The 26,838-nt window shown below is 46.0% G+C and overlaps 3 protein-coding genes across 9 annotated transcripts in view; 2 read left to right on the forward strand and 1 right to left on the reverse strand.

The window, feature by feature from the left end:
• The window catches only part of LOC108939322 (arf-GAP with GTPase, ANK repeat and PH domain-containing protein 1-like), a 31,364-nt gene extending 19,852 nt beyond the window's left edge, over positions 1 to 11,512 (reverse strand). The window contains exon 1 of one of the 5 annotated variants that reach the window (XM_018760568.2): positions 11,095 to 11,512. In XM_018760568.2, coding sequence (XP_018616084.1) covers positions 11,095 to 11,257 — 163 coding nt within the window. In that variant the 5' untranslated portion in view covers positions 11,258 to 11,512. Of the gene's footprint in view, positions 1 to 146; positions 1,515 to 11,094 lie in introns of those variants that run through there. The other 4 variants (XM_018760569.2, XM_018760566.2, XM_018760565.2 and 1 more) reach the window with 4 other exon arrangements.
• LOC108939324 (zinc finger CCCH domain-containing protein 13-like) lies at positions 2,046 to 12,037 on the forward strand. Of its 3 annotated transcripts, XM_018760571.1 has the most exons (3): positions 2,046 to 2,405; positions 2,479 to 2,958; positions 11,906 to 12,037. In XM_018760571.1, the coding sequence occupies exons 1-3, from the start codon at positions 2,363 to 2,365 to the stop codon at positions 12,025 to 12,027; spliced, it is 645 nt and encodes a 214-aa protein (XP_018616087.1). In that variant the 5' UTR covers positions 2,046 to 2,362; the 3' UTR covers positions 12,028 to 12,037. The 3 variants fall into 3 exon arrangements, 2 of the variants coding, with proteins under 2 accessions (XP_018616087.1, XP_018616086.1); XM_018760570.1 differs by lacking the exon at positions 11,906 to 12,037 and having other exon boundaries at positions 2,479 to 6,377; XR_001966503.1 differs by lacking the exons at positions 2,046 to 2,405; positions 2,479 to 2,958 and adding an exon at positions 11,552 to 11,625.
• Positions 12,038 to 14,255: 2,218 nt separating this feature from the next.
• LOC108939447 (tetraspanin-31-like) lies at positions 14,256 to 19,975 on the forward strand. Its single transcript, XM_018760803.1, has 6 exons — positions 14,256 to 14,576; positions 15,943 to 16,110; positions 16,310 to 16,390; positions 16,530 to 16,670; positions 16,789 to 16,899; positions 17,682 to 19,975. The coding sequence occupies exons 1-6, from the start codon at positions 14,514 to 14,516 to the stop codon at positions 17,754 to 17,756; spliced, it is 639 nt and encodes a 212-aa protein (XP_018616319.1). The 5' UTR covers positions 14,256 to 14,513; the 3' UTR covers positions 17,757 to 19,975.
• The last annotated feature ends 6,863 nt before the right edge of the window (positions 19,976 to 26,838 follow it).

The following is a 26,838-nucleotide window of genomic DNA, read 5'->3' on the forward strand; positions in this document are numbered from 1 at the left end:
TGCGCATCACCATCCTCAGTGGAGGCACAGGCAGACGCAACAGTGCCGTGCATCTCCCGCAGTTCGTGGGGTTGAGGAGGGCTTCAGAGAATTCAACCAAAGAGAAAAATGATGCAAATCTGGAAAGAGGTTGCCTGTGCGCTTACCTTCCTCTTCACTGGACTCCCTCTGCACAGAACCATAGAGGGGAGGTGCGGTGGCTGCACTAGCCGTCGCAGGGGTGCTCTTGGTGAAAATCCCACTGATGAACTTCAGCATTTTGCGGTCACGAGCTGAGGCACGCTGGGACTGCCCTTGTAGAGGGATGGGGGTGGGGCCCATGCCTGAGGGTGCCTGGGTCTCCTTACCCCGTCGAAGGTCTTCAGACAACACCCGCAGGTCACTGTTGTCCAGGGTGCGGCTCTTGCCCTTGCGTGGAGGTTTAGGAATCGGGGTAACGGGAGCGGGGAGGGAGGCAGATCCGGTCTTGAGCCTCTCGGCCCTCGGACTGGCCCTTGTGGCCACTGCTTCGCCTTCGATAGCCACCATAGCTTTCCTGGGCTGAGGTCTGGGCTTCCCCTCATCACCTGTCCAGGACCCCCGGCAGGGCACCAGCACAGGACTCAGGGGAGAAATCGCCTCAGCTTTGTTGTCCTTGCGGTCAAGGCTCTTTGCGGACTTGGACGTACCTTCCTTTGCCTCCCTGAGCTCCCGCTGGCTCACTGCTGTGCTGTGTGCCTTCTGCAAGGCCCCTGTCCGTGGACCGGTGCGCATGGGGACGTTGCTCTTGGGGGAGTGTTTGGGAGGGGCCGTGTCCAAAGCCTTCCTGGACTGTGGTGCTCCTCTGCTTGTCTTGCTGTCTGAAGGCTCCTCTCTGTCCACCTCTCCCTCCACTGCTGCCCGCTCGGCTCCTACCTCCTCGCTGTCCTTCACAGGAGTGGAGGGAAGCACTTTGGGCCTCACCACCACCCTCTCTCTGGCTCTGGGGCGGCCATCATCCACGACGGACGGCATGCCTTCGGGGGCGCCAAGGTGCTGCGTATCTCCTCTTCGGGGTATGACCCCCTCCCTCCCTGGCCCACTCGAAACATCGTCATCTTCCAGTTCTGTGTCCTCTTCCTCGTCCCGTTCGCCGCGAAGCAGCAGCTCCTCGGTAGCCAAGGCACCTCGTTCGTATTCCCGGCCTCCCGCCGCTGCTCCCAGGCTGGAAGCCTTCGCCTGCTGCACCCCATCTTCTCCCACAGACTCAACCTTAACCAGAGTTAGGGAGATGAGGTAGGTGGTGCGTCGCTGCAGCGTGCCGGATTGGCTCATGTGGTCCGGTTGCAGTGGACAGACCATAGACGATTACAGCCCGACAGCGTGGTCAGCTCAAGAGGAATGCAAAAGTTTTGTAGCAGCACGGCAGTCGTGGCAACACGATAACTGGCAACTGTCAATCACCCTAATGTATAATTTTAGAGGATTAATAGCACAGGATAGTTTGGAGTTGGTTCAAAATATCTCTGAAATGTTTGGACAAGCAGAATAAAAACAAATATGGAATACAAAAACAGAAACTGAAATAATGATCCTCCTGAGAGACAGAAGCTGAAAAAACAGGATTTGATTCCCACTCAGTTTCTTAGCAAAACTTTAAGGTGTTGTTCGAAAGAGCTGCATCCGGTGCCCTCTGCGCATCTGTCTGTGACCACTCTGACAGGCCTTGTTCTGAATTTGCGCTTCCGTTGTTTTCATCCGGCAGTCAGAGGTCCTTCTCTCCTGTTTCCATCCCCGAATATCCCAGATAAAAGCTGCATTCCACACACACCACCATGGACCGGCTTTGCCTATTTGTTGATAAATCAATCTACTGCTACTCCATCTATCAGCCCCTGGTCCCTTGGTGGTCTCCTAAGAAGGCAGAAGGGGCAGTTTATTTTGAGACTCTCTGTCTTTGCTGTTGTCACATTTGTTTATTTTCTTCCCCATTGATGTTATTTTTGTCTTTGCCTCTGTCATTCACTGAATTCATTGGTCTCTGGTTTTTTTTTTTGTCCTCAAGCAAATGTGGGTGTGACGTTTAAGTGCGGTCCTTAGCGTTAGGTAAAAAAAAAAAAAGGACGAAACGAGCAGCTACCCAAAAGCACAAAGGCATCCACAGTATGGAGGTATCACATGGCACAGCTGCATCACCTGGAAGCGCTCGAAAATCTGAAGCAAGCGGCCATGAGCAGGTGCAGCTGTTTAATAGCAGGTTCCAGAACCGATAGAGCGGAACCGTGGAAAAAAAAACTGCCGCTTGTACAGTGAGGAAAGACTCGTGAAGCCGGCAGCGGGAGTAGGATCGACGAGTCCCGTCCGCAAGCGTCCGTGTGTGGTGCACGCTGTTTTACGTGACGGGATGCATCCCCTTGCGCAAGGAATGAAATGGAAGGAAAGGCGAGGTGTGGAACGGGGGGAATGATGGTCACAAATCCAAGCAAAAACTGGGAATGGAAATATGATGTCTCGTTACAGAGAGTCTGACCGTCACGCCATCTCTGGCCCCCCGCGCCTCTCGAGTGTGCGATGCGACGAAACGAGGCGATAGACCCGGTGTCCGCAGGCGCCGCCGTCCACCAAGCAGCAGGCTTCCAGAGCTCCGCCTGCCCGCGCACAGGTATGGCACGAGGGTCGGGGAGACTGGCACCACCTCCCGCCTCTTTGCTGCGTTCGCCCCTCTGCGTCCTCGCAGGAAGGAAACCGAGAGGGAGGACCCTGTGCCGGTGCCCTGTCTCCCTGCTCCGCCGTGCAGCAGTCGCTCCTGCTTGCTGCCCCCTCCCTCTCCCCCCCGTGGAACAGGCAAAGAGCGGTGGCGCGTCGCAGAGAAGGCAGGAGAGGAGCGCAGAAAGCCGTCTGAGCCAGCCAGCGATGGAAGAGCGGCGGAGAGCTGGCGGGAGAGAGCGGTGACCGGGAGAAGGAGGGGGGAGCGGGACATCCAGCAAATGAAAGGGGGAGGTGAGCGGAGCAAATTGAGGAGACGCGGAGACGGAGGGAGGGATAAGGGATGGGAAGAGAGAGGGAGGGGAAGCGAGAGGGAGAGAGAGAGAGCGAGAGAGAGAGAGAGAGAGAGAGAGAGAGAGGGGAGGGGGCTCCTTCGTCCTTCGCCTCGTCTCCCTTTCGCTGCAGCAGCGGTGCTGTCTACATCCGTCACAGCCAGTCAGTGCGCGGCGGAGGCAGCACTGGCATCCCGCTCACGCTCAGAGGCTGAGCTCGCTTGTTACCAAGGTGTCAGGATCTTCCGGGGCCTCGCGGTACTCGAGCACCCCTCCCTTTCCCAGCCCTGCCTCCCTCTCTTTTTCACTCCTTTGCCCCTACTCCCTCTGCCTCAGTGTGCATATGCGTTTCTGTGTGTGTGCGTGTGTGTGTGTGTGTGCGTGCATGTGTTTTCATTGATCTACCCGTCTTCACGTACAGGCCGAAACGCTCAGACTTTTGCAAACACGCATTAGAGAAGCAGGGGCTCGCGCACAGCCGGTTTACCACTGTATCGCTTAAAGAGGATCCAGTACTAACGCTGCCCTGCAAGGAGTGAAATTCCCATTTTAACATCTTCCACAACAATACGTAGCCTTTTCAATGGCAACCTTGATTAATTTGTTGGTTGTGATCGCCACAAAACGTCTGGTAACTTGTTTTCATTCATCTTTTTCACACAACCGACAGACGGCATTCAGGTACAGCTAAAGGATGTACCCATAATGCCTCCGCTGACCTTCTCCCCATTATCCTCTTCCTGTTTTTATAGCCAGAGCCCCCTTTCGCACGGCGCTCTCATCGCCGCAGCTCAGAGCACAAAGCCCCGTCACGCTTACCACGAAAACACAGAGCGGAGCCCGCGGCTGGCGCCTTAATAACGGCGATCGCAGCGCGCAACACACACACCCCCCACCGAGGCGATGTCACGGCACAGCCGCAGCCGAGAAAGCCTTCCATTGAAACGAATCTCTCCTCGGCTTTCACCCCCCTTGATCCTGCCCTGCCTTGATGTGTTCAACAACCCCTTGGACGGCCCAATAAGATTACAGTGATTCGGTGAAAATGACAGTGAAAAGCGCCGTGCCCGGTCTGTGTACACCCGCTTGAGAGTGTACGCATTTGGGAACAAATTTGTTTTCACACTGTAGCGTTTGCACAGACAGACTTCAGGAGAAACATTGTTGTGAGCCCCGTGTTTATTGAACATATCATTATGAATCTATTTCAACAAATCCCTGTAAAGACATTGCACGGCGTGTGTGTGTGTGTGTGTGTGTGTGTGTGTGTGTGTGTGTGTGTGTGTGCGCGCATGTGTGTGTAATCCCATGCTGCTTCCTGTTTAGCTGGATTACTTTGTTACAGACACCCCCAGACTGAGAGGAGAAATCAGGCTGCCTTGAGGCTGGGATTACTCTTCCTCTCCTTTCGAACACCCACACACCCCGTAGCTCTCAGCCACTCACACAGACGCACAGAGACACCCGTGCATCTCTGTGTGCTGCATGCGCTCCTCATTTTTTTGATGTGAAAGCCAGTCACGAGTGGCCCATCGTGTTCCCCGGCGTCCCTCTACCATCCGGAGGTACCCGCATCCTACCCCCTTGGGAAGGTACTTGAGAAGGACCCACAAGGTAGCCTTGGACAAAGTGCTCCTCCTGGATTCCCCGCAGCCCCTGGGGGGGCTTCACGCCTTCCCGCTTCTCTGAGCTCTGGAGGTGGCAGCAGAAGCGCCAGCCACGTCTCTGAACTGACCCATTGTACCAAGCTCACCTTACGAATCCGGATCCCGGCAAGTCGCTGCCGCCCTGCCTCTGTGACCTATGCTGTGGTTTTAGAATCTTTCCCATTATTCATATCACCATCATATCACCACATCTCCAGCACCTACAAAACTCACTTTTACCTTAAAAACAATTAATGGCAACAGTCACGAGACGACATGCACGGATTCGGTGGAAAGTGTCGACGAAAACGCGCTCGTTGCAAAAGACGATTTTTTTCGCTGGCAGTTCTCAGCAGGAAATGAGCCCACATGTCGTCCCAGCTCTTCTGCAGCAGCTCTCACAGACGAGGGGGTGGGGGTGGGGGGTGCTTTGCTGCTACTCTTCTACTCAGTCCATCCTATACAAGTATTTCCCAGTTTTCTACATGTACACAAACTTCTGAGGGGTCCGGCACAAGAGCACAGATTTCCACACGCAGTACGGAGACGCAGCCAAGGGAAACGACGTACAAAAGCGAAGCGTAACTGCAAGCAGCAGCTGGTAACGTAGTTGTTAAAGCCGTTTCCTTTGGACCCCAACCTCGCAGGTTCAATTCTCACCTGCAGCCGCAGTAGCCTTGAGCAAGGTACTCCTGCTAAAAATCTCCAGTAAAATTGCCCAGCAGTATAACTAGGTGAACAATTGCAAGTGACCTTCTGACCTTTCTAACCCTCAGACAGACATATCTGAGGAAGTACTTGTCGAAGGAGAGGGGGCATGCTCTGCACGATCGAAAACGCTGGACACACGTCACAGTGTCATGGGCCCTTCACTAATGTGAAATTCAGATGGTGTGTGTTACAAGAACACAGAGCAGGAGTGAGATACAAACATGTGATGCTAAAGGGTGTCCACTAATCTCAAAGCATTTCTAAAGAAACTTTCAAAATTTTAATTAATTCTGTTGTTTTCACGCATTGAGAAAGAATAAATAAACGGTCTGATGTCTGGTGACCTGAGTGTTCCTCTTTAGCAAGGGTTTCAGCGTTCAGGCCTGACCTTCTTAGAGCCTGTTTGGTGTTTTTCAGAATCTTTCTGATGTTCTATGAGAGCAGTGTGGCTCTGGGGAAAGGTGTTGTCTAAATACAGGAGGATGTGGGTTACAGAGTGGCTGATGAGTGGCAGACAGGAAGTAGGCCGACACGCTACGCACGATCCTGCCGCCATGGCAACCCACAGGGAGCCATACACAACAGCAATGTAGCTAAGACCAATGTATTTTAATTAAGCGAACACTACAAAACGCTTTTTTTTAACTTGCTTCCCATGCAAGGGTTCACAACAAGCACTAAATATTGTCTGAACAGAACGGCATGTGATTAAGACAGTAGACGGATCTCCAGAAATAAGGTGAAACGATGTCTGGGACATAATCTCTGTCAGTGTTCAACCAGATACAGGAAGTCGAAAGGTTGATCTTATCAGTCTAGAGCACGTTGATTTTGCTCACCCCGCATACAAGTGGATTTATGTTTAACATACCACTTCTCATACGAATTATGCAATACATTTCTGATCTATTATTAGTGTTTTTTTACAGCAAACCTTAATTAGTTTAACCATGGTTTCTAAGAAAGCGACAGCGCGTGTAGCAGTGTCGTTGACATTTCAACAGTACAAATATTTCAGCTGCAATGGACGGTCCCAAGCCCGGCTGGGAAAGGAGGAGGGTTGGGCGTGAGGCTAGCTACCCCACACCGTAAAAACCTTGGCAGCTACAGAAACGCCAACAAGGAGACTTCACGACATCTCAGCTTTTAGAGACGCTTGGAGAATGCTTGTTGGCAACCTATGCCCCAGGAGGGGTGGAAGGCATAAGAAGAAGAAGAGAAGAATATTTTATGTCCAGTGTTATTACAGGGGACGCGGTGGTGCAGTGGGTTGGACTGGGTCCTGCTCTCTGGTGGGTCTTGGGTTCGAGTCCCACTTGGGGTGCCTTGCGGCAGACTGGCGTCCCGTCCTGGGTGTGTCCTCTCCCCCTCCAGCCTTACGCCCTGTGTTGCCGGGTAGGCTCCGGTTCCCCGTGACCCCGTATGGGACAAGCGGTTCGGAAAATGTGTGTGTGTGTGTTACATCTACATATATTTTGTTATTGCATGACTTTTATGTTATTATTACAGTGCCTCCTTGTATTGCCAACCTGCAAGTTACACATTTTTGAAGATATTAACTTTTTTCAGTTTATTTCTTTTCACCTGAATTTTCTCCCAGGTTCTAAAATTTCTGTCATAATGCATTCCGTATTATTCAGCTTTTATTGACTATGCTAATTAAATCAACTCAACAACCACTTGCCCCAAACAGGGTCAGGGCAAGCCAGAGCCTAACACAGCAACACAGTGCACAAGGGCAAAGGGACACACCCAGGACAGGACACCAACCCATCGCATGGCACCCCAAGCAGGACTCGAACCACAGACACACCACCTAGCAGGCACCGGCTAAACCCGCCACACCAAAGTAAGAGCTACAATCAGCTCATTAATTTATTTCCTTAAAACTGATGGAAAGGAATATGAACCATGCTTGATGGTATTTTGTAATGTTTTAACCAAACCTTTTTATGGCTACATGGCTTCTGTGTGATAAATGTTTGCCACAGTCACTATCACTCAGTTGTGTTATAGTAAATGCAAAAACATTTGACCTGAAGCTGTTTTATTTAATCGGAACATTAATCAGACGGATCGATGCGTGTTACCGTGGAGAGATGTAGTGTAAAGTGTCTGTTTGGCTATGGGGGAAGGCACTATGGACAGTTATAAAATAAAAGAAAAAGTCACAGCAGTGGAAAAGTAAATTGAGTTTATGAGCAATGAATAATAAAACTTACTTGTGGACAGAATGGTTGCAACAAATACCATGTTAACTCACGTGGCCTAATGAGAAGGTGGTACAGGGCACTGACACACAAAATATAGTGCTGCTTGAAAGTGTGTGAGCCCTATAGGGATGGTCATTATTTTTTTATAAAATATTTAACAAACTTATACAATGAAGAAATGTTCATTTACACCCCTGATTCTACTTACCACTGAAACTTGGGGTTCACTTATTTTTGCATCTGCACTACTTACATATGATTTCCTCTAAAGGAACATATAGAATTGGTCATTACACACCTATTATGTAAGGGACACAGGGCTCCACATACTTTCAAGCAGCACTGTATAAAACACTGACACTGGAGGGGAAATATTTAGTGGCATTAAAAGCGCATACCAACAAACTGGCTTCCCTGTCACCCACCCCCACCCCACAACCACACAATCATTTTCTCTGGGCTTATAATAGAGTAGTCTCATCATCTTCTTCCTTTTCTTCATTTACTCCCTTCAGCCACAGTTTAATAAATTAATACCCTATTAATGGTGCTATTCACTACACGGCCTTTGAATTTTTCATCATTATTTCTCATTTGCTAATAAATGTTCAAATTCAGTGATCCTTTAAAATTAGTTACTCTTTTTAAATTTCAACATCTGCTTGTTTGGTTTTTTTGCATTTATAGATTATTGCTGTAATTTAAGAACTGTGGTTGTGCTATTCTTTGCATTTTTACCCAGTAAGAATGAAGAGTCACATTGGCCTGACTGCTTAAGTTTACAGTTTGGGTTATCGCTCTTCAATGGTTTAATGCCTTTGTGTGTTTCTCTGGATAATGGGATTACATGACGATATGGAGACACATAAAACCAGCAATGACAGGTGCTGTTCAGCAGGTGTTTGCTACCAGTTTCACCGCTGCAATGGGATATACACTCTCTCAGCATTGAGCTATATCATTGACTCTAATTTCAAGAGTAAATATCAAGAACAATTTGATCGTCACTCTACTCAAAGTGAAAAGCACACCTGATCCGACAATACCGCTTGTCACTAATTTTTCGGAAAATGTTTTTACGTATTAGATAGAAAAACAATGAAATATCCTTTTTCAGAGGGGGTGTGAGAGCTTTATAAAAAGTGCTGGAAAGGGCTGTTCATTTCACTTCTTTTTAGTTCTATGAATCACCGCATGCCACAGCGTTGTGTGTGCTGTAAAATAACACAATACATTTAGCTGATGCTTTTCTCCAAAGCAACTTGCAATGTTAAGGTTACAATTATTTACCCATTTATGGAGCTGGGTAATTTTATACTGGATCAATTCAGGGTGAGTAGCTTGCTTAAGGGTACTACAGCTGGAGGTGAAGCTCAAAGCTGGAACCTTTGGGTCCAAAGGCAGTTGCTCCAACCACTACGCTACCAGCTGTCCCATAATAAAAAGCTCTTGACGGCTTTCACATCTTTCAGGGCCGAAGGACAAGCTTAAATGATGGTGTTCATAGATAGTGGTAACAGTAGGTAATGCACAAACTGTATTTTCTATGAGATGTACGTCGGTTAGGAGAAAAGCGTCTGCTAAATGAATAAATGTAAACGTATATAGTGGGACAGATCTTCGGTCTTCCTGGGAGAGCTGGTTTGGTCATAATAAAGAGCCAGTTGTTTACGATCTCTATGGTGATACAGCTGTTTTCATATACAATAAAGTTGGTATTCCTCAATCTGTGCACTCACCTCTCTTAACCTTATTTAAAGTGAGGCAAGCAAAAGCAGTGAGAAAACTACTATACAAAGTTCCGCAAAGCCACCTCATGGGCAACACACACCTGGCAACAACGGTGTAAGTTTTGTGCCTGTTACCGCACATCCTCCAGAACGCACAGGAAACAGCTTTAAAAAAATGAACCAAACGCTCTTCTGTTTCAGTTGCGCTCCTGTCCTCTCTTTCTCACCCCATACAGCCTGAGTCACGAAAGCGGAAATGCTTCAGGAAGTCGATTATAAAAGGTAGTCTGTTTCACACGCTCTCCCTGTCGTACATGAAGAACTGCGGACAAGACATTTCCTTCGGCCATTCGCTGGAAAAAAAAAAATCTTTGCACAAATCCGCACTTGTTTTGCACCATTGTTAATCCAAGGTTTTACCAAGCGTGACTTACAAATTTTAGCCATCCACACTGCTTTTTTTTACTGTAAGTTCAGTGGAAGTCCCTTGAATTCAGGTTGAGTACCTTGACTGAGTACCTTACACAAGGGCAGAACGGCATGGTCCTTCCTAGACTGCCACGTTTACACACACAGAACACACACAAAGGAGCCTGTCCAATATCTTTGTATTTCCCAGCACCTCTGTTCTCCAAGTCTTAAACAACAGGGAGTTAAATGACACATGTACACATTTCCCGTTTCACCAGCCAAGACTGGGAGGCCCCAGATGGAACCCGAATGCCATACGGCCAGAAGAGTTTTGACACCTCAGAGCTGAGCGTTCCAATGTTCAGCAGGACCTGAATCCAAGAAAAGATGTCCAAGCCCGACAACTATTGTCAACAGTAGTATCCTGCGTAATTCAGATCAATTCATTTGAATAGAACGATTTTATGGCTCGAACCAAAGGGCAAAAAAATGACAGTTCGCCTCACGTAGCATTTTTTACTGCAGCTACATTTACATTTACATTTATTACAGCAAAGGTGTCAGCTAATGCAGTAATGGCATAACCAAAAAACTGCAGATAACTATTGTAAATTCTTAAAGATGTTTTGACTTTGAACAGCCTCTTGAAAAGTTTTCTCGAGTGCAGGCGACACGAAAACAAGACCAAGTTCATCTGACACATTGCAGTCACTCCTAAAAACACACCATGCTTAGTATAACAATATCCAGCAATCAAAAGTAGCAAGCAACTATGAAGGAAGAGCAACACATGTATTCACTTAGCTGCCATTTTTCTCCAGAGTGACTTACAATGTCAAGGTTACAATTATTTACCCTTTTATACGGGTGGGTAAGGGGGCATAGTGGCGCAGTGGGTTGGACCAGGTCCTGCTCTCCAGTGGGTCTGGGGTTTGAATCTCGCTTGGGGTGCCTTGTGATGGACTGGTGTCCCATCCTGGGTGTGTCCCCTCCCCCTCCAGCCTTACACCCTGTGTTGCTCGGTTAGGCTCTGGTTCCCAGCGACCCTTGTATGGGACAAGCTGTTCAGAAAGTGTGTGTGTGTGTGTGTGTGTGTACTGCTGGGTAATCTTACTGCAGCAATTCAGAAGAGGTGCCTTACTCAAGGGTACTACAACTGGAGATCAAACCTGCAACCTTCAGACCCACAGAGGACAACGCTAACCGCTTTTCTACCGGCTGTCCGAAGGAAGAGTAACACCATGTTAACACGAACTCATTACACTGAGCTAAACCACCAATACGTTCCTCCAAACTTTGTGAAAAACCCATAAAATTGCTCTAAAAAAATAAGACGAGCAAAAGATTTGGAGAAATCAAGCAACGTATCTGAAGCGGAAGGGCTCACCTTGGATGCTGTGTAAATAGACCTTGAGTCCGTTGCGAAGCTGCGGGTCGCCGACTCTCTCCAGTTGTTTGAACAACTTGCTGATGGTGTTCTTCACGTTTTCATGCCTCTTTATCTCGCTCCGAATAGCAGTTGAGAGCGCCACTTTAAGGTTGCTGTTCATTTTGACAAATTCGTCCTGGGATATTCTTAAGACACAAATGACTCCTGCTCCCCATGGGTAAACACCGCGCTCCCCCTAAAGCTGCCCTCTTCTAAAAGCCTCCAAGAGCAATGAACAAAATGAGAAAACTAAGAGTGAAGAGAATTTCCATGTGCAACGGATTTCTACTTTCATACGTTTGCGTCTTTGAAGCCACTTCCTGATTGTGACGCGCTGACAGAAGCCCGGTGGTGTGTATGTGTGTGTTTTTTTCTACAAGATCTGACATCTGATGGAACTTCAGCTCTGTTCCTGTTGAGAAACCCAAGCGGAGCACTGTCAGTGCAACGTAATACCGAAAAACGCTTTCGCGTGTTGCGAAATTTCAGGTAGGCCTTCAGACAACCAACGAGTGGCCTTTGATTTAGCAAACTTAAAAATACTCCACCTTCGACAGCAGTGTCAACAGTGAATAAAACGAACGCTTCGAGTACAAAACACAATGTGAAAGCTTGAAGAAATGCAATGTCTTATGAAATGTGCTCTTCTATCGAATTTGGCCTTTGACCATTCTAGTCCACAGTGAATTCTCAACAATTGGGTGTTACTTTTAAGTAAGTAAAGTTCAAATATTAATACACATCATCTGAAACCACTTGTCCCATGCAGGGGTCGCGGGGAACCAGAGCCTAACCCGACAGCACAGGGTGCAAGGCTGGAGGGAAACAGGACATGCCCAAGACATAACGCCAGCCCATCGCAAGGCACCCCAAGCAGGACTTGAACCTTAGACCCACCAGAGAGCGGGACCTGGTCAAACCCACTGCACCACCATGCTCCACTCAAATATTAATATTTAACTGTTAAAAGAAAATGATATGTAAAGAAATATTTTCATAATAAGGAGGGAAACATTTTCAAAACTGGGTTTTTAAGATCTTTAATAACTTCATGACACCAGCTGCAACTACTGAAGCTTTTATCACCCAGTACCAGGATTTTGAGACACTTACAAGACACACAACAGGGGCAGCTGGTGATGTAGTGGTTAGGGGTGCTGCTGTTGGACCCAAAGGTTGCAGCTTCAAATCCCATCTCCAGCTGTAGTACCCTTGGGAAAGGTATTTAACTAAAATTACCCTGCTGCATGGGCAAATAATTGTTGCCATCTCAACATTGTAAATTCCTTTGGAGAAACACGTCAGATAAATGTAAATGATAATCTCCGGATGTTATGGCACAAATTAGTGCAGGTATTAGGTTCATCCCAGAAAAGGGAAGAAAGGCATTCAGGTGGTGCAGTAGTTAAGGTTTCAGGCCTGTGACATGAAGGCTACTAGTTCAAATCCCTCTGCCTGCTGCTGTACAAGGTATTTACTCTGTATTTCTCCTATAAATACACCCTGCTGCATAAATGGGTCAAATACTGTAAGCTGCTTTGGGTGAAAGTATCAGATATGCAACAAGTCCATATTTTTCCATTTATTTGATACGTCTACACACCGTTTAAACTGATGTGTGTGTCTCTGTATCACCGACATAATTCAAATATTAATTTTGCATTCTTTAAACTGCTTTAGAAAATAATGTACAAAACTGTAAGCATTACTTATTCCATACACTGAATACGTTTCGTGTTATAGTATCCTCGTGAAATGCCCCTTTCCCTGAATTAATATTTTGTTACAATGTTACAGATGAAGCTATCAGAGAATGTACCTAAAATATCATATGTAGTCTGTTTTAGTTAGTAATCTGGACTATTTTATAAATATGTTTTATATTCATTTTTTATATTTTATAATATTTTGTCTAAAATGTGTCCTCGCTGCTTATATCAGTTTTAATATACATACATTAACTCACTTCATAAATCTGACATGATTCTTCGTTCATGGAGGATAAATGTTTCATAACCATTTTCATAATGACATGGAGAGGAGCGCAGATCGTGACCTCTAGCGCCCCCATCCGGACACTTTGACATTGCACATTTTATTAATATATACTGAGTTGACGCTTTTCTCGGAACAGCCTTATAACATCAAGCTTGTCCCATTTATATACAGATAGGTAATTTTACTGGAGTAACGGAGGGTAAGTACCTTGCTCAAGGGTACTAATCCTGGAGGTGGGATGCGAACCTACAACCTCTGGAGTTCAAGCACTACCAGCAGCTGCCCTATGAATAACAGAGAAGCGAATTAATTGTTCTTCCTTGACAGACTCTACGAACGTCTGCCACTTTCCTAAAAATTAATAATGCGAAATATTTCTCATCCGGGAAACATTTTGCCGTAAGAAACAACGTCAATTTGAGCCCGTAACGGAGCGATTACACAGGAGCGAGGCCGGCCATGTGTGTGTGAGGAATATCGACGATGTACGGTACTGCTCGTCATTTCCAGCTCACGTTCCTTAAGCCTTATGTCTTCGTCAATAAAATGCATTCCTCATTAATACTGCAACACTGACTGTTCTCGTTAATCCGCCACATCAGGTGGAGAGAAAATGAGGCGCTCTGCCCACTTGAATAGATAGAATATACAGTACTCGTTTTAGATAGAATATACAGTACTCGTTTTTTACATTACAGTACTGAGTACTTAGTCTTTTCTGATTAATTGGGACAAGCTTCTTTAGAGAATTTCAAACGAAATGGCGACGGAACTGGTTCAGAACGCCGTAATTCTATCTGAAAGTCAATGCTGTCTTTTTACTGGGGGTACAAATAAGAAATGGATCGTCAGTGTAGTTTTACACCAGGCCCAGGGTTGGGGGGACACATTCGTTTTCTTGGGCAAAAACATGATGATTTACCTCCTCTCGGTTCCGCAAAGAGCACAAATTCGTCGGCTCACACGATTTAAACAAACCTATATCTGCAATTATTTATGTATGTATTTACTTATTTATAGAGGGGACGCAAAAATTTGTCACACTGCGTGCACCCTTAAGACACGCGAGGTGCTCTATGAAAAACAACGGGTCTTCTCCCGGCAGGGTGTACGGGGGCGGGGCCGGAAGCTGGAAGGCGGGTCCTACCAAGGAGTGACATGGATGTCAACCAAACGGGTTCGGAGGTTATGTCGCTGATGACGACAGCGGATGACGACTGCGGATGACGACGGTGGGGAAGTTGTCGAGCGCTCGCCGGTTGATAGAAGGAAACCCATTTTTAGATTTAAAGCGACATCGTTGTTCGCGTTTCTCCGCGGCTCCGGGTAAACAAGGTAACGGCACCGCTCATTGCTCTTAGACAGCTGTCAGCGGGAAGATGGTCTGTGGAGGATTCACGTGTTCGAAAAATGCTCTTTGCTCCCTCAACGTGGTCTACATGGTGAGTAAGGATGATGATGATGAGGGGTGGTGGTGGTGGTGTTACACGGGTGTTTGCTGAGATCAGTTTTTTCAGATGACCCACAAAACAGTGAAATGAAAATTAATGGTTATTTTTTTTGTTTTGTTCACGAGCAGGAGAGGAAGGATCACACTGAAATCACTGTGACACACTCACTCAGTAAATAGAAGAGTCCAGCAAGACACACACTTTTTTTTTTTTTTTTTTTTTTTCCCCCCCAATTTTTGGGACAGTAAATTTGTATGTGTGTGTGTGTGTGTAATTTTTGCTGAGTGCTGAAGAAAGTTCACTATGTCACAATGTGGTCCATTTCTCACCTGCTTACCACATGATTTGAGCTCATACTGTACTGTACTGTACTGTACTGCCTTCCTGTAACCCTGCTCCCTTTCACAGAGGCCGGAGAAAATATTTTTGAAAAAAGTAATGAAGAAAACACAGTGTTGGTTATGAAAGTTGTGACACAGTTGTTCTAAAACATTGACATTGCTGTGTGGAGGAAGGTCACTGGGGTGGGCTGTCTTTAGGGGCCGAGTCCTCTGGGTACTTTACCACGATCGTGTCCCATCAATAGCGTGTCAGCCTTCGGTAACGTGAAATAATGATGAGTTGAAATTGCCAATTTTCTTATAACTGCATGGATTTAATACACCACCTGCAATGGTAACAAAGGCCATGCAGTTAAATCTCCCTCTTGGTTTTTTCCTCCTTCCCCTTTTCCCACCACATTGTGCAGGCAGAACGGTGTCTAACGCACTCTTTTGCCCTTGTGTACTTGTCTGCTCTGAGATATGAAGTGTACCTTCTGTTTGTCAGACTTCAGCAGCTCACGCCGGGTTTTTCTACAGCGCATTTGTTGTCCTGATCTGCTGTCTGAAGTCCACATTTACCAAAACTGCGCACACTGCACGATCCTTGTTTGCCAGAGTAAATGGAGAGTAAGGCAGCCTCTGTTTACTCTGTTCTCGCTCTCTAGCTCCCCAGACAGTGTTGTACTGTCTGCTGTATGCTTTCGCACACCAATCAAGTGTCCTGGAGAATGCAGACGCAGCGCTTTCCGCCCTCGTGCGTGATCGACGTGATCCTTATTAGACATCACTTTGGCACGAACCGATGCCCTTAAAATGGGAGTGTGTCTCCTCGCTTGTGGGCGCCAGCTAAACACTGAGAGACAAGTCGCCCGTGTGTACCTGCGAAGTCTTGGTGAATTGCACTTTTATTTTCCCCAACCTGTCTGTCAATCTGGAGACAAGAATCTGCTGAATGAATAAATGTCAATGTGTGGGTGTGAGTGTGTCTTCATCCTCTTTCTCATGTCCTTTGTCTGTTCTCGGGATTTCACCAGATGGTGGGGCTGCTCTTGATCGGGGTGGCAGCCTGGGGTAAGGGCTTCGGCATCGTCTCTAGCATCCACATCATCGGTGGGGTGATCGCCGTCGGCGTCTTCCTTCTCCTCATCGCCATCGTGGGTCTCATCGGTGCCCTCAACCACCACCAAGTTCTGCTCTTCTTCGTATCCTTTCAATCTACGTAGTCTCCTTTGCCCCCCGACTTCCAGTGTCCTCACTTGTCTTCGCATTCGTCCATGGGTTTTCTCCAGTTTTTCCCCTAGTATTGATAGTTCAAATGAGGTTAAATGATCTTTCCTCCTCCTCATTTCCTCTTGGCTTTATTGCTTCCTTGATTTCTTTCCCTCTCTCTCCGCCTCCCAGTACATGGTCATTCTCTTCTTCGTCTTCCTCTTCCAGTTTGGGGTGTCCTGCTCTTGCTTGGCTATGAATCGCGAGCAGCAGGCGAGTGATTTTTGTGTTCGTTTGCCAAGCAACCATGTTCCCTATTCGCGTGCGTGCGCCCTTTGCTGCGTGTCTTTCCGCCGCTGTGCTTCCTCTTAGCTCCGTTTTGTCTGCCCTCGCTGTCTCGTTCGCCAAGCAGGAGAAGCTGCTGAACTCCACGTGGAGGATGACGAGCGACGTGACCAAGGAGAACCTGGAGAAGCAGCTGGACTGCTGTGGCCTGCTGAACTCCACGCTCGACCAGCCTCAGTTTGACAGCGATTTCCAGCGCTGCAAAGCTGTAAGTGCTGGCGTCGCCGGTAGCGCTCTGTGTGCATACACTTATTTGCCATTTCTGTTACACACTGATTGCATAGATGCCCTTTGAATGTAACAGCCCACTTGTCCATCTCCAACAGCCCTGTAAAGCCAAGGGTCAGTGTTACACATGCGGCAATGTCATGCTGGAGCATTCTGCCGAGGCCCTGAAGATCCTGGGAGGGGTTGGGCTCTTCTTCAGCTTCACAGAGGTAAGATCCCCTGCACTCACTGGGCTCTGACTCTCAACTACATACACACACAACTGTTTGTGGGTCACATTTTTGCTGTTTTAGTACTTGCCTGGGTTAGCTGGTAGTGTAGCATAGTGGTTAGAGCTGCTACCTGTGGACTTCAAATCACACCTCCAGTTATAGTAGCCTTGGGCAAGGCACTTAAATTGCTCCAGTAAAATTACCCAGCTATATAAATGGGTGAATAATTCTAAGTACCTTACTACTGTAAGTCGCTTTGGAGAAAAGCGTCAGCTAAATGAATGAATGTCGGGTGCCGAGGTCAGAGTTAAATGTGTTGTCAGCACTGACCTTGTGTTAAGGGCACAGCGTATCGTGCTGATCCTCGGCACTTCATGATACTGCTTTATGGCGAGAAAAGCGTCAGATAAATCTGAACTTCGTTAATGTCTCTCCTGTAAAATAGTTGTAATTTACAAACTTCATATGTGTTTTTTATCTGAGCTCCCTGCATGCACAAACGCGCGCGTGTGTGTGTGTGTGTGTGTGTGTGTGTGTGTGTGTGTGTGTGTGTGTGTGTGTGTGTGTGTGTGTGTGTGTGTGTGTGTGTGTGTGTGTGTGTGTGTGTCAGAAGGCTGCAATCCCCTTCCTGACATATTTATATCTCTGAGTTTGGAAAGTCGATTCACTCGGTGTCCCATGACTTGTGTTGTTGGACTCCTGTCCAGTATTCAGTGTGTTTGTCTTTGATTGGATGCCTCCGTATCTTCTAAAGAAACTATTCCATCGTTCTCTTTCAGATCCTGGGTGTGTGGTTAGCGGTGCGCTACAGGAACCAGAAAGACCCGCGAGCAAACCCCAGTGCGTTTCTGTAGTCACTCACCCAAATGCATTAATTCCGACCCGTGACGCACAAAAATGGACACGCAGCACAGCTGGACATGCACATAACAAACACACACTTAATAATGCACACTTGCACAGTTTTTAAACACGCAGAGCGTCGCTTTGAATTTTCTTACAATCTCACAAACTCATACACACACTCATGCACAGGTTCATGGTTACATCCGCACAAATGTTGCTCGCTACGTTCTTGACAAAATATGATGCACTATGGAGAGCTGCACTCAATATTTGTTTTTCTTGCCTGATCTCATGTATGATAGGATGGCCTGTTATTTTGAATCTCTTTTCACACACATTAATGTCCTGCTTTGGCAGACCCCGCCCAGTCCCACAAAGACCATAGCCGAGGTCCATCCTTGATAATGAGTGGATCATGCAGGATGCAGCACATAGAAACCAGTCCTTCATAGACACTGACAGCCTTGCGTGGCCCCCAGATCAATGCGCTTCTGTTTTTCCAGTTTTTCTTTCACAGGTGGAACCTCTGTATAAAATGTTAGGCTCTGAATGAGGCGTGAGGAACCCTACGTTTGATGTGTCATGTTTTTACATACCATTATATAGAAAAAAAGATTTGGTGATTCATTGTCCCGAGTGCCGGAGCGCAACGGTTCCTGCTAGACTTGAGTACAGCTGCTACGGCGCGTCAAAACAGATGGGGTTTCCACTGAGCAGCTTCATTGTGTGTCATATGACATCTAATACTTGTAACTGCATGGCTGGAGGAAAAAGGTTCTTCTTTTTTGTAACTGAACTGATTCCAGATTGCAGCTTAGTTCCTTTTCTGTGTGAGTGGAATTCCTAATGGTTATAGTATTTTTTTATTTATTTTTTTGTCTAAAACCCTGTGAAGGTTCCTCTTGAGATCAGTAACTGGAGCGGTTTGTGGCATCGTATTATCGGCATCCATTACCTTATCCCTCTAATGCCTTCTCTAAATCCTTCAATAGAATCAAGACTTGCAGAGTTTCTCGTGTTGCCTTTTGTGATAAAGTGACAAAATCAAATGCTAAAAAGCAATCCAGTGTCTGCCTTTCAGGTGCAGAAACCACTGAAAGATTTGGATTTTATTTAAAATTACATTTCAAAAAATGTTCATTAGATAACAGGACTAAGTGATTATGTAAGTGAACCATTGAAATGCAAAGCCTTGGAATTGCAGTGCTGCTGGACAGGGGACAGCAGACGGGATTATCCTCTTCTCTGCGTAGAGCACCTGAGATGAGACTAAACTGTAAAGGATCCTCATCCACATGGGCTCCCAGGAGCAGGACTACAGAGACAACCGCTTTAGTCTTGGTCTTTGGGCTTGTTAGCTTTCGGATAAAGGAATGTGTGAGAGGTGTGGTGTGGGGTGAGCACATCATGGGATGTGGACGGAACTGTTTGCCATCAGTGTGAGTCAAGCTCAGCAGCACGTTTGTTTGCGAATTTTCTGACTTTGACAATACTTACCCATGTTACATGAGTAAGTATTGTTTAAGTTTTATGTTTTATAGGGTTAAGTGTGTGCGAGAAGTATTAGACTGCCTGCAAATACAGGTAACAACCTGACAACTACAAATGAAGTATTTAAATTCAAACACACTCTCGGCAGCAGTCCCCATAGCATTGCCCTGCACCCACCGCCATGGTCTTATACCTGTAACTACTGAAATCTTGTTTAATTGTTCATGTTTCTGTATTAGTTTTTAGTATAAGTTGTATACCTTTTGGTCCTAAAAAGGGTCGTTCTACATGTTTTCTGCCAAGCTGTGCTGGTCAAATCGCAGTGTGCGTTAATGGCTGGTACGGAGGAATCTTTAGTCGTACCCTTGAGTACCTTGTCAACTGACTTTGACCAATGTTGTTATTTTTTAGAGGTGTTTTTATCACCTAATTTGAGAAACGATTTGTATTTATTGTGTTGATAATGTGTGTACGTTTTATTGTTGTTCTCTGAATGTGAAAATGGTTTTGAAGAAACTGGAATATTAAACACCTCAGCCTCCTGCCCCATCCCCTTTAGATATTCTAGATTTTTCAAAATCTTGAAAACCTTTACCTTTTGCGCTAATAATTAGGATATTTTAAAAATATTTTTTGAGTGTTGTTTGGCCTGAGCACAGTGGTCACTAATTTCTTTCCTACTTGTTTCCTTTTATTTTTTGAATGATTTTACAATTAAAAATGTCAACATACTCTATAGATGCCTTTGGTAATTCTGTTGGTCTGTTTTGTTTGCAGCACTGGGCGAAACACCTTTCAGTTGCGCAGTTTTCACATCTCTTATTTGTAGCCTCCATTTACAACAATTAACTGTGAAATGATTCCAAGACATTTAGAACAAGGAACCATATTGAATTTAGCTCCAGCCCAGCTGCACACTCATTCACTCCTACTTGCAGTCCGTTGGAAGGTGTAAGTCCTTGGTGGAAAGGTTGGACAGTAATTATAGTTCCATGGCTGCTCTTACGGAAATGACAGGTTCCAGTTGTGGTGCCCGGCAGGTGCCACATAACTGATCAGTAGGCGTGACACAGGCCCAGGAATTACCTTGTTAAGAACCAGCAGTTACTGCCTCTCCAGTTAGCTGGTTCTTCAAGAACATGAGAGGAGAAGATGTTCCAGCGTTGCCCTGTCCACCCAAAGGCTCTTCCTCGAAAACAGCCAGCAGTGCTTTTCAGCAAGTGTCAAGTGAACAGGACTCGCCGACATTTACTGCCCAATTTGCAGGGAGCTCCTAGAAAATCCCAAGTGGGAAAAACCATAAAGGCAAAAATTAATAAGTCTGGAACATTTGTTAAAAAGGGAAAACTATAAATAATATGTCCAAAACATTCTTTTAAAAACTGAAATACTGTAAATAGTTGCTGATATACAATTTGTTACAGCATTCTAAAATACCTTAAGAATACTGTAGAGCACGTTCCCATGTTGGCACAGAAAAGTCTCGCACTGCACTGTGCTAAAAACAATCAAGGTGCTTTTCACCTCTAAAGGAGTGTAGGCCGTATTTGGGTGGGTCTCCTCACAGCTTCCACGCCTGTCACAAAATTTGAGTTTCCTGAGTTTTCTAAATTTATATAATTATATATTATATAATCCAAATACCTTTTTTAAATGCTAAGATATTTCTATTGTGTATGGGTTAAATTTGATTGATACTGTATTTGGGTGGCAATTTTACTGGAATAATTTAGGGTAAGTATCATGCGGAAGGGTACTACAGCTGGCAGGGGAATCAAACCTGTAACCTTTGGGTACAATAGCTCTAACCACTACATTACCTGCTGTCCTATGTGGTACTCTTATCGTAAATCAGTACATTTGTTTATCTTACATTTGGACAAATGTATCTGATTGATTGATTGAGTACATTGTGAGGACAGTACACATGCAATTAATATTTTAACCACTAGGTGGTAGGAGAGAGCTATTTACGACATTGTACTACTATATTTAGTCTCAGTGTAGTGGGAACAGCATAAACCTTTAGTTTGGGGTTACATGACATTACAGAAGTTAAAGTCAGTTCTTTAAACACGATTATGATTATTGCTTCCATGACAGAAGGTCTTTCTATCAACCTGATATGAGAGGCAATACAGTAAAGAGGTACAACCGAGGAATGACAGTTCAAGGAGGTAAGGGAAAGGTAAAAATACTGGACAAATTAGTTTTGTTATCCACCCTAAGCGTAAAGGTAGGAACACAAACAAATCTAACTATCTGGTATAAATTCAGAGTGTTCCAGCAGAACGCTGGAGGATGACACAAAATAACGAGCCAACGGTGTGCATTTCACCAGGTGCAGGAACATGGTATGATGAAGAGCTCCAGAGGATCCTAGATGCTGATCCCAGAGCAGCTCATCATGTGTTTCAAATGAGACCCGTGTGAGATGAGTAGCTGATGCGGGTCAGGTGCCCAGAGATCACAAGGCTGCCATGTCCTGGGTGTGTAGGGAGGGAACCTGATACTCGGTGGTGTTTTTCCCAGTAGCCTGTGGGGGAGCAAGAGCAGGAACGGAAGATGGACATGTTCTGGACGAGCGCAGACTGCCCATGAAGCAATGTTCCACATTGCCTGTTGGGACAGGCAGAAGAAACGCCAACGGCCCCTCGTTTTGGAGCGCTTTCTGGCGCTCGTCTTGGCAAAGACGCAGCAGACGTCCCTGGGAGCTGCTAATGAGGTCTGGAAAAGAAGGTGCGGAGGTCGATACCACAGGTTCACCACCTGGAGGAGGGCGGAGGAGAGAGAGAGCAACACCTGGAATGATTCAGTACCGGTGTAACTACTGCGGCGCTCACCTTTGATCAGCTGCTCGGGTTGGGAAAGCATTTGCAGACGAGTATTTGAATTAACAATGGTGTGTGTTGGGCTCACAGCTCTGAACTGGAACACACACTCAGCCTTCCTGCTCACTTACTTTAAACCCTTCTTTTGTCTCTGTTTTAAGCATCTCCTCACCAAGTCAGGATCACTGTTTACCTGCAGTCCGGTCTCCTCTAGGTCTCATCATCTTGAGGTCATCTAGTCTGCACCCCCATCTGTACACGTTTTTCCCATCATGCACGGCAGGAGCGAAGCCGGTTGGCACGTGCCCAGGTATCGGGGTCGAGCTGGAGAACACGGCTGGACCGAGGAAACATCGGGCCACACAGCATCTACTGTATCGCTTGCAGCCAACACAGGCGGAGAGATGTGTCAAAGGTAGACTGTATATTGGAAAGATTTATTCAGTCCTCCAAGTAGTCTGGGCCACATGCCATCAGTGTGTCCTTGACATTCACCTCCAGCACCTTGATGTGTGACCAGAGCAGGAAAAACGCAAAGAAATAGCCCAGAAGTGAGAGCTATCTGTACAAAACGATCTCTGTGATCAGTCCTTTAATTCAATTATATTAAATTTATTCATTTAATTGATGTTTCTCTCCAAAGCAACTCAGCTATTTACCCATTCTTACAGCTGGGTAATTTTTACAGAACCAATTTAGGGTTAGTATCTTGCTCAAGAGTACTATAGCCAGAAGTGGGGTTCAAACCTGCAACCTTTGGGTCCAAAAGCAGGGCCTCTAACCACTACAGTACCAGCTGTTCCATAGTCAATAGTATAAATTCAACAGTGAAGAAATTTCTAACAACTGAGTTAAATGTCTAAGAGAACTGGACACAGCCCCGGAATGGATAGCACTGTCCAGTCATAGTCACCCTATTTAGTACCAGTCTGTAATACACAATTCAATTCACACACACATTTTCTGAACTACTCATCCCATACAGGGTCACGGGGAGCCAGAGCCTAACCCGGCAACTCAGGGCGTAAGGCTGGAGGGGACACACCCAGGACAGGACACCAGTCCATCACAAGGCACCCCAAGCAGGAATTGAACCCCAGACCCACTGGAGAGTAGGACCCAGTCCAACCCACTCCCCCACCACACCTCCCAATTCATTTCATTTCAATTCAATTTATTGTCATAAAGCGCTCTTCTCACACAGTGACACAGAGTGCTGAACAAAGGGATAAGACAAATAAGATAGTTGACTGTATACTAAAGTAATACATTATCCATACAGTTATTAAAGCTGTAAGTATGCCTGCTGAACATGGAGGAAAGGAACAAAAAAACTCCCAACTGAAAGTCAAAGGAGAAAAATCCTCTGGGGGTCCAAGTGCCTATGGCTCCCCACCCCTCCTGGGCATTCTAGAAAAGCTTCAGTCAGCATGGGGTTCTGGTATCATGGTCAGCCAGCCTCCTTAGGTATTCTCATAGGGAAACAATACTCAGCAAGAAAGAAATTGTTAGTAAATGATGTCTTAATGAGATTAGAGAGATTAATACAGAAGGAAAAAAGCCACCTGGAATTACACTGGTTATTGGTATGACAGAGTGAACATATAAGTCTGAAGCCAGGATTTAAAGGCTGAGACAGATGGGACATTCCTAACAGTAACTGGTAGACTATTCCAGAGTTTAACACACATGACAGATCAGTTGTACTAAACAAGGCGAGCTGCTCAGCACTGGTCTGAAGAGGCCTCTGCGGTCGTTCGTCCACAAAGTGCACATTTCCAGTGAGCGAACTACATAGAGCCCAGCTGCCTTCAGCATCAACAGAACAAAACTGCGACCTTGCAGCCACTAAAAAGACCTTAGAAATCAGTGAATGGAGAACAATAAAATGCACCATCTCTTTTAATGCGGTATATAAAGGTATAAGCTAATGAGTGCTTTTCCCATGCAATGCAATTGAACCTTCAGCCATTGGAGGACAGCAATAGGATTTGCAGAAGCAGTCGTGTTAAATCCGTTCTGGTCTCTGAAGCTGTGTAGAGCACATGGAAACAATGATTATTAACAATCATGAGTAAGTAATGGAGGGGGTGTGGTGGTGCAGTGGTTTGGACCACGTCCTGTTCTCCCGTGGGTCTGGGGTTCGAGTCCCACTTAAGGTGCCTTGCAACGGACTGGTGTCCATCCTGGGTGTGTCCCCTCCCCCTCCAGCCTTTTACCCTGTGTTGCCAGGTTAGGCTCCGGCTATCCGCGACCACGTATGGGACAAGCGGTTTCAGGTGATGTGTGTGTGTATTAGGCAATGTTCAAATGCTGCATGCTGCGTGAACCAAAAAATTCGTTATAGTTTCCATTAATGTATTTTTCCACTTGTTTTTTATTTTTTTTCTATTGCAAGTATTTTCAGACTTGTATTCTGCTGCTGTAACAATAATTTCCCTTGTGGGATCTATCTATCTATCTGTCTATCTATCTATCTATCTAATTCCCCATATAATGTCTCATTGCATGTATCTGAAGTGATTTACAATATACAGTTATTTACACATTTATACAGCTGGCTAATTTTACTGTTGCAATTTAGAGTAGGTATCTTACTCAAGGGTACTACAGGTGGGATTTAAACCTGCGACCTTTGCGCCCGTAACGACCACACGACCAGCTGCCCAATATCAACAAACATAACACAACATGTTGAGTAAAGCTTAAAGGGGTGGGTCTGCATTCATTTTTTTCTTGATATTACGTAGGGTTCCACCCCACTGACTGTAACCCCAGTACACACTGGCCCCCTGCTGGCTCTCATCTCACCTCCTCACCCCATCCTACCCCCAGTTCCCCCAGTGATTGGCACCGTGCCTTGGCGGTTGTGACGCACTCCACCCCAGACCCGCGAGAGAAGCCACACCGCTGATAGAGTCACTTACACTCTGCAGTGGGAAGTGACCCAAACAAACCCCCCCCCCCCCGAAGTCCTTTCACATCATCAGAACACCTGCTGCTCTGATCTAACCCTGAAAAATGCATCAGCGTATTCCTGGCAGAGGAAACTATCCATCTCTCTGCCTGTATTACCACTTTATAATTGTTACGTTTCTCGGTGTTAAACGTGAAGAGTCACAATTGTACCTGCTGCTGTAGTACACTTGTACCACAGTACTTACCTTAAATTGCTCCAGTAGAATCACGCAGCTGTAGAAATGGGATAATAGTTGTAGGTACCTTAACATTGTACATTGCATGTTACAAAAACATCAACTGAATTAATCACTGTAAAATCTGTGGATGGTCTTTTACATCTGAAATATGCAGTTCAGCTGCATCTATCTATCTATCTATCTATCTATCTATCTATCTATCTATCTATCTCACTGCAGTTCACACAAGAGCATTGAATAAATAAAGAAAAATTATGATGACAATCTGTCTTCCAATTGTTTTATAGATTTTGCTTCTCTGCAGTGTTCAAAGCTGTGAAGACTTAGACTTATATACAAACTCCTAATTTAACTAAATCCTATTCCTTTTAATATGTAGCACAGACTGGTCTTTTACAGCCTCAGCCAAAAAGTATTGGTTTTATGTTTTATGGTTATATGTTTTAAGCAAGAAACTTTTCATAAATATATTTGGAAATTTTTGGACTTCCTTCATATATCTGAAATGAAAACTTAAGGAACGTGTCACTGTTGAAATGAATCAAATTAATAACACATTTATTGACCATTCATTCAGGTCTTATAAGGGTTACATTATTGCTTTCTGGCGCTTCACGCAGATGAGGTTTGATGCTTTGTTGTTCTCTTTGTTCTTGTGTCAGTATGAAACATTAACTAGAAATCATTATAGAATTGTTTTTATTCTAAGGGGGTGTGGTGGCACAGTGGGTTGGACTGGGTCCTGCTCTCCGGTGGGTCTAGGGTTCAAATCCCACTTGGGGTGCCTTGCGATGGACTGGCGTCCCATCCTGGGTGTGTCCCCTCCCCCTCCAGCCCTACGCCCTGTGTCGCCAGGTTAGGTTGTAGCTTGCCGTGATCCCACTTGGGACCACTGGTTTCAGACTGTGTGTGCGTGTCAGTGAGAGAGATTCCACAGGGTTTTCAAGGTCCAGAAAGTAACAGACAATCGATGACTCTGAGATTTACTCCACAGCTGAGGTTTTCGGAACATGACCAACCGTTGCCCTCTGCGTTCCAGACGAGACCTCGATCGCCTCCTTTTGAAGCAGCCGAACGCGTGCCGTGGAAATGCCGCGATGATCAGAAGTCAGGATGTGACGCTATGAAGGAACATCTGACGGGTGAGGGTACCGCCACCTTTCGGGGCCCTCAGAGAGAAGCTGTTGACCCTAAGGAGGTTTAAATGAACCGGGTGCCAGTCCTCTTAGTAAGGACAACGAAAAAGCACATTGTATAGACTGGGCTGGATTTCGACATTCGCACTTATAAGCACATGCAGACATTCATGGCACCAAAGCTACAATCACAAGCTGCCATCGGCATACTTTCAACGTCACGATGTTTCGCTCGATCGAAAAGCTACAGTGGTCCGATGCGTTCACAGCACGGCGCCGAGCTGGTTGTGCTCCAGCTCGTAATATGGAAGCGCTGCGACGGTGTTTTGTTCTTCACGTCCTTTGCGCAGGTGAAAGGGACGGCCTTTGGTGCAGCCGGCGCTGAGGCGGTGGAGGCGATTACCTAAAAGAGACAAATTGAGCGCGTGGCGGGAAGCAGCGAGCTGAAGGGAAACGCATTGTGAGCGCCCTGCC

The sequence above is a fragment of the Scleropages formosus genome, chromosome 19 (assembly GCF_900964775.1).
Source record: "Scleropages formosus chromosome 19, fSclFor1.1, whole genome shotgun sequence".
Lineage (NCBI taxonomy): Eukaryota > Metazoa > Chordata > Actinopteri > Osteoglossiformes > Osteoglossidae > Scleropages > Scleropages formosus.

What these genes read in the sequence shown, in the direction of transcription:
- LOC108939324 (XM_018760570.1), top strand. Translation starts at nt 2,363, where the DNA reads ATGCATCCCCTTGCGCAAGGAATGAAATGGAAGGAAAGGCGAG. An exon ending in GAAATGGAAGGAAAGGCGAG is followed by an intron (nt 2,406 to 2,478) that starts GTGTGGAACGGG and finishes GTCTCGTTACAG; the next exon opens with AGAGTCTGACCGTCACGCCA.
- LOC108939447 (XM_018760803.1), top strand. Translation starts at nt 14,514, where the DNA reads ATGGTCTGTGGAGGATTCACGTGTTCGAAAAATGCTCTTTGCTCCCTC. An exon ending in ACCAAGTTCTGCTCTTCTTC is followed by an intron (nt 16,111 to 16,309) that starts GTATCCTTTCAA and finishes TCCGCCTCCCAG; the next exon opens with TACATGGTCATTCTCTTCTT. An exon ending in ATTTCCAGCGCTGCAAAGCT is followed by an intron (nt 16,671 to 16,788) that starts GTAAGTGCTGGC and finishes CATCTCCAACAG; the next exon opens with CCCTGTAAAGCCAAGGGTCA.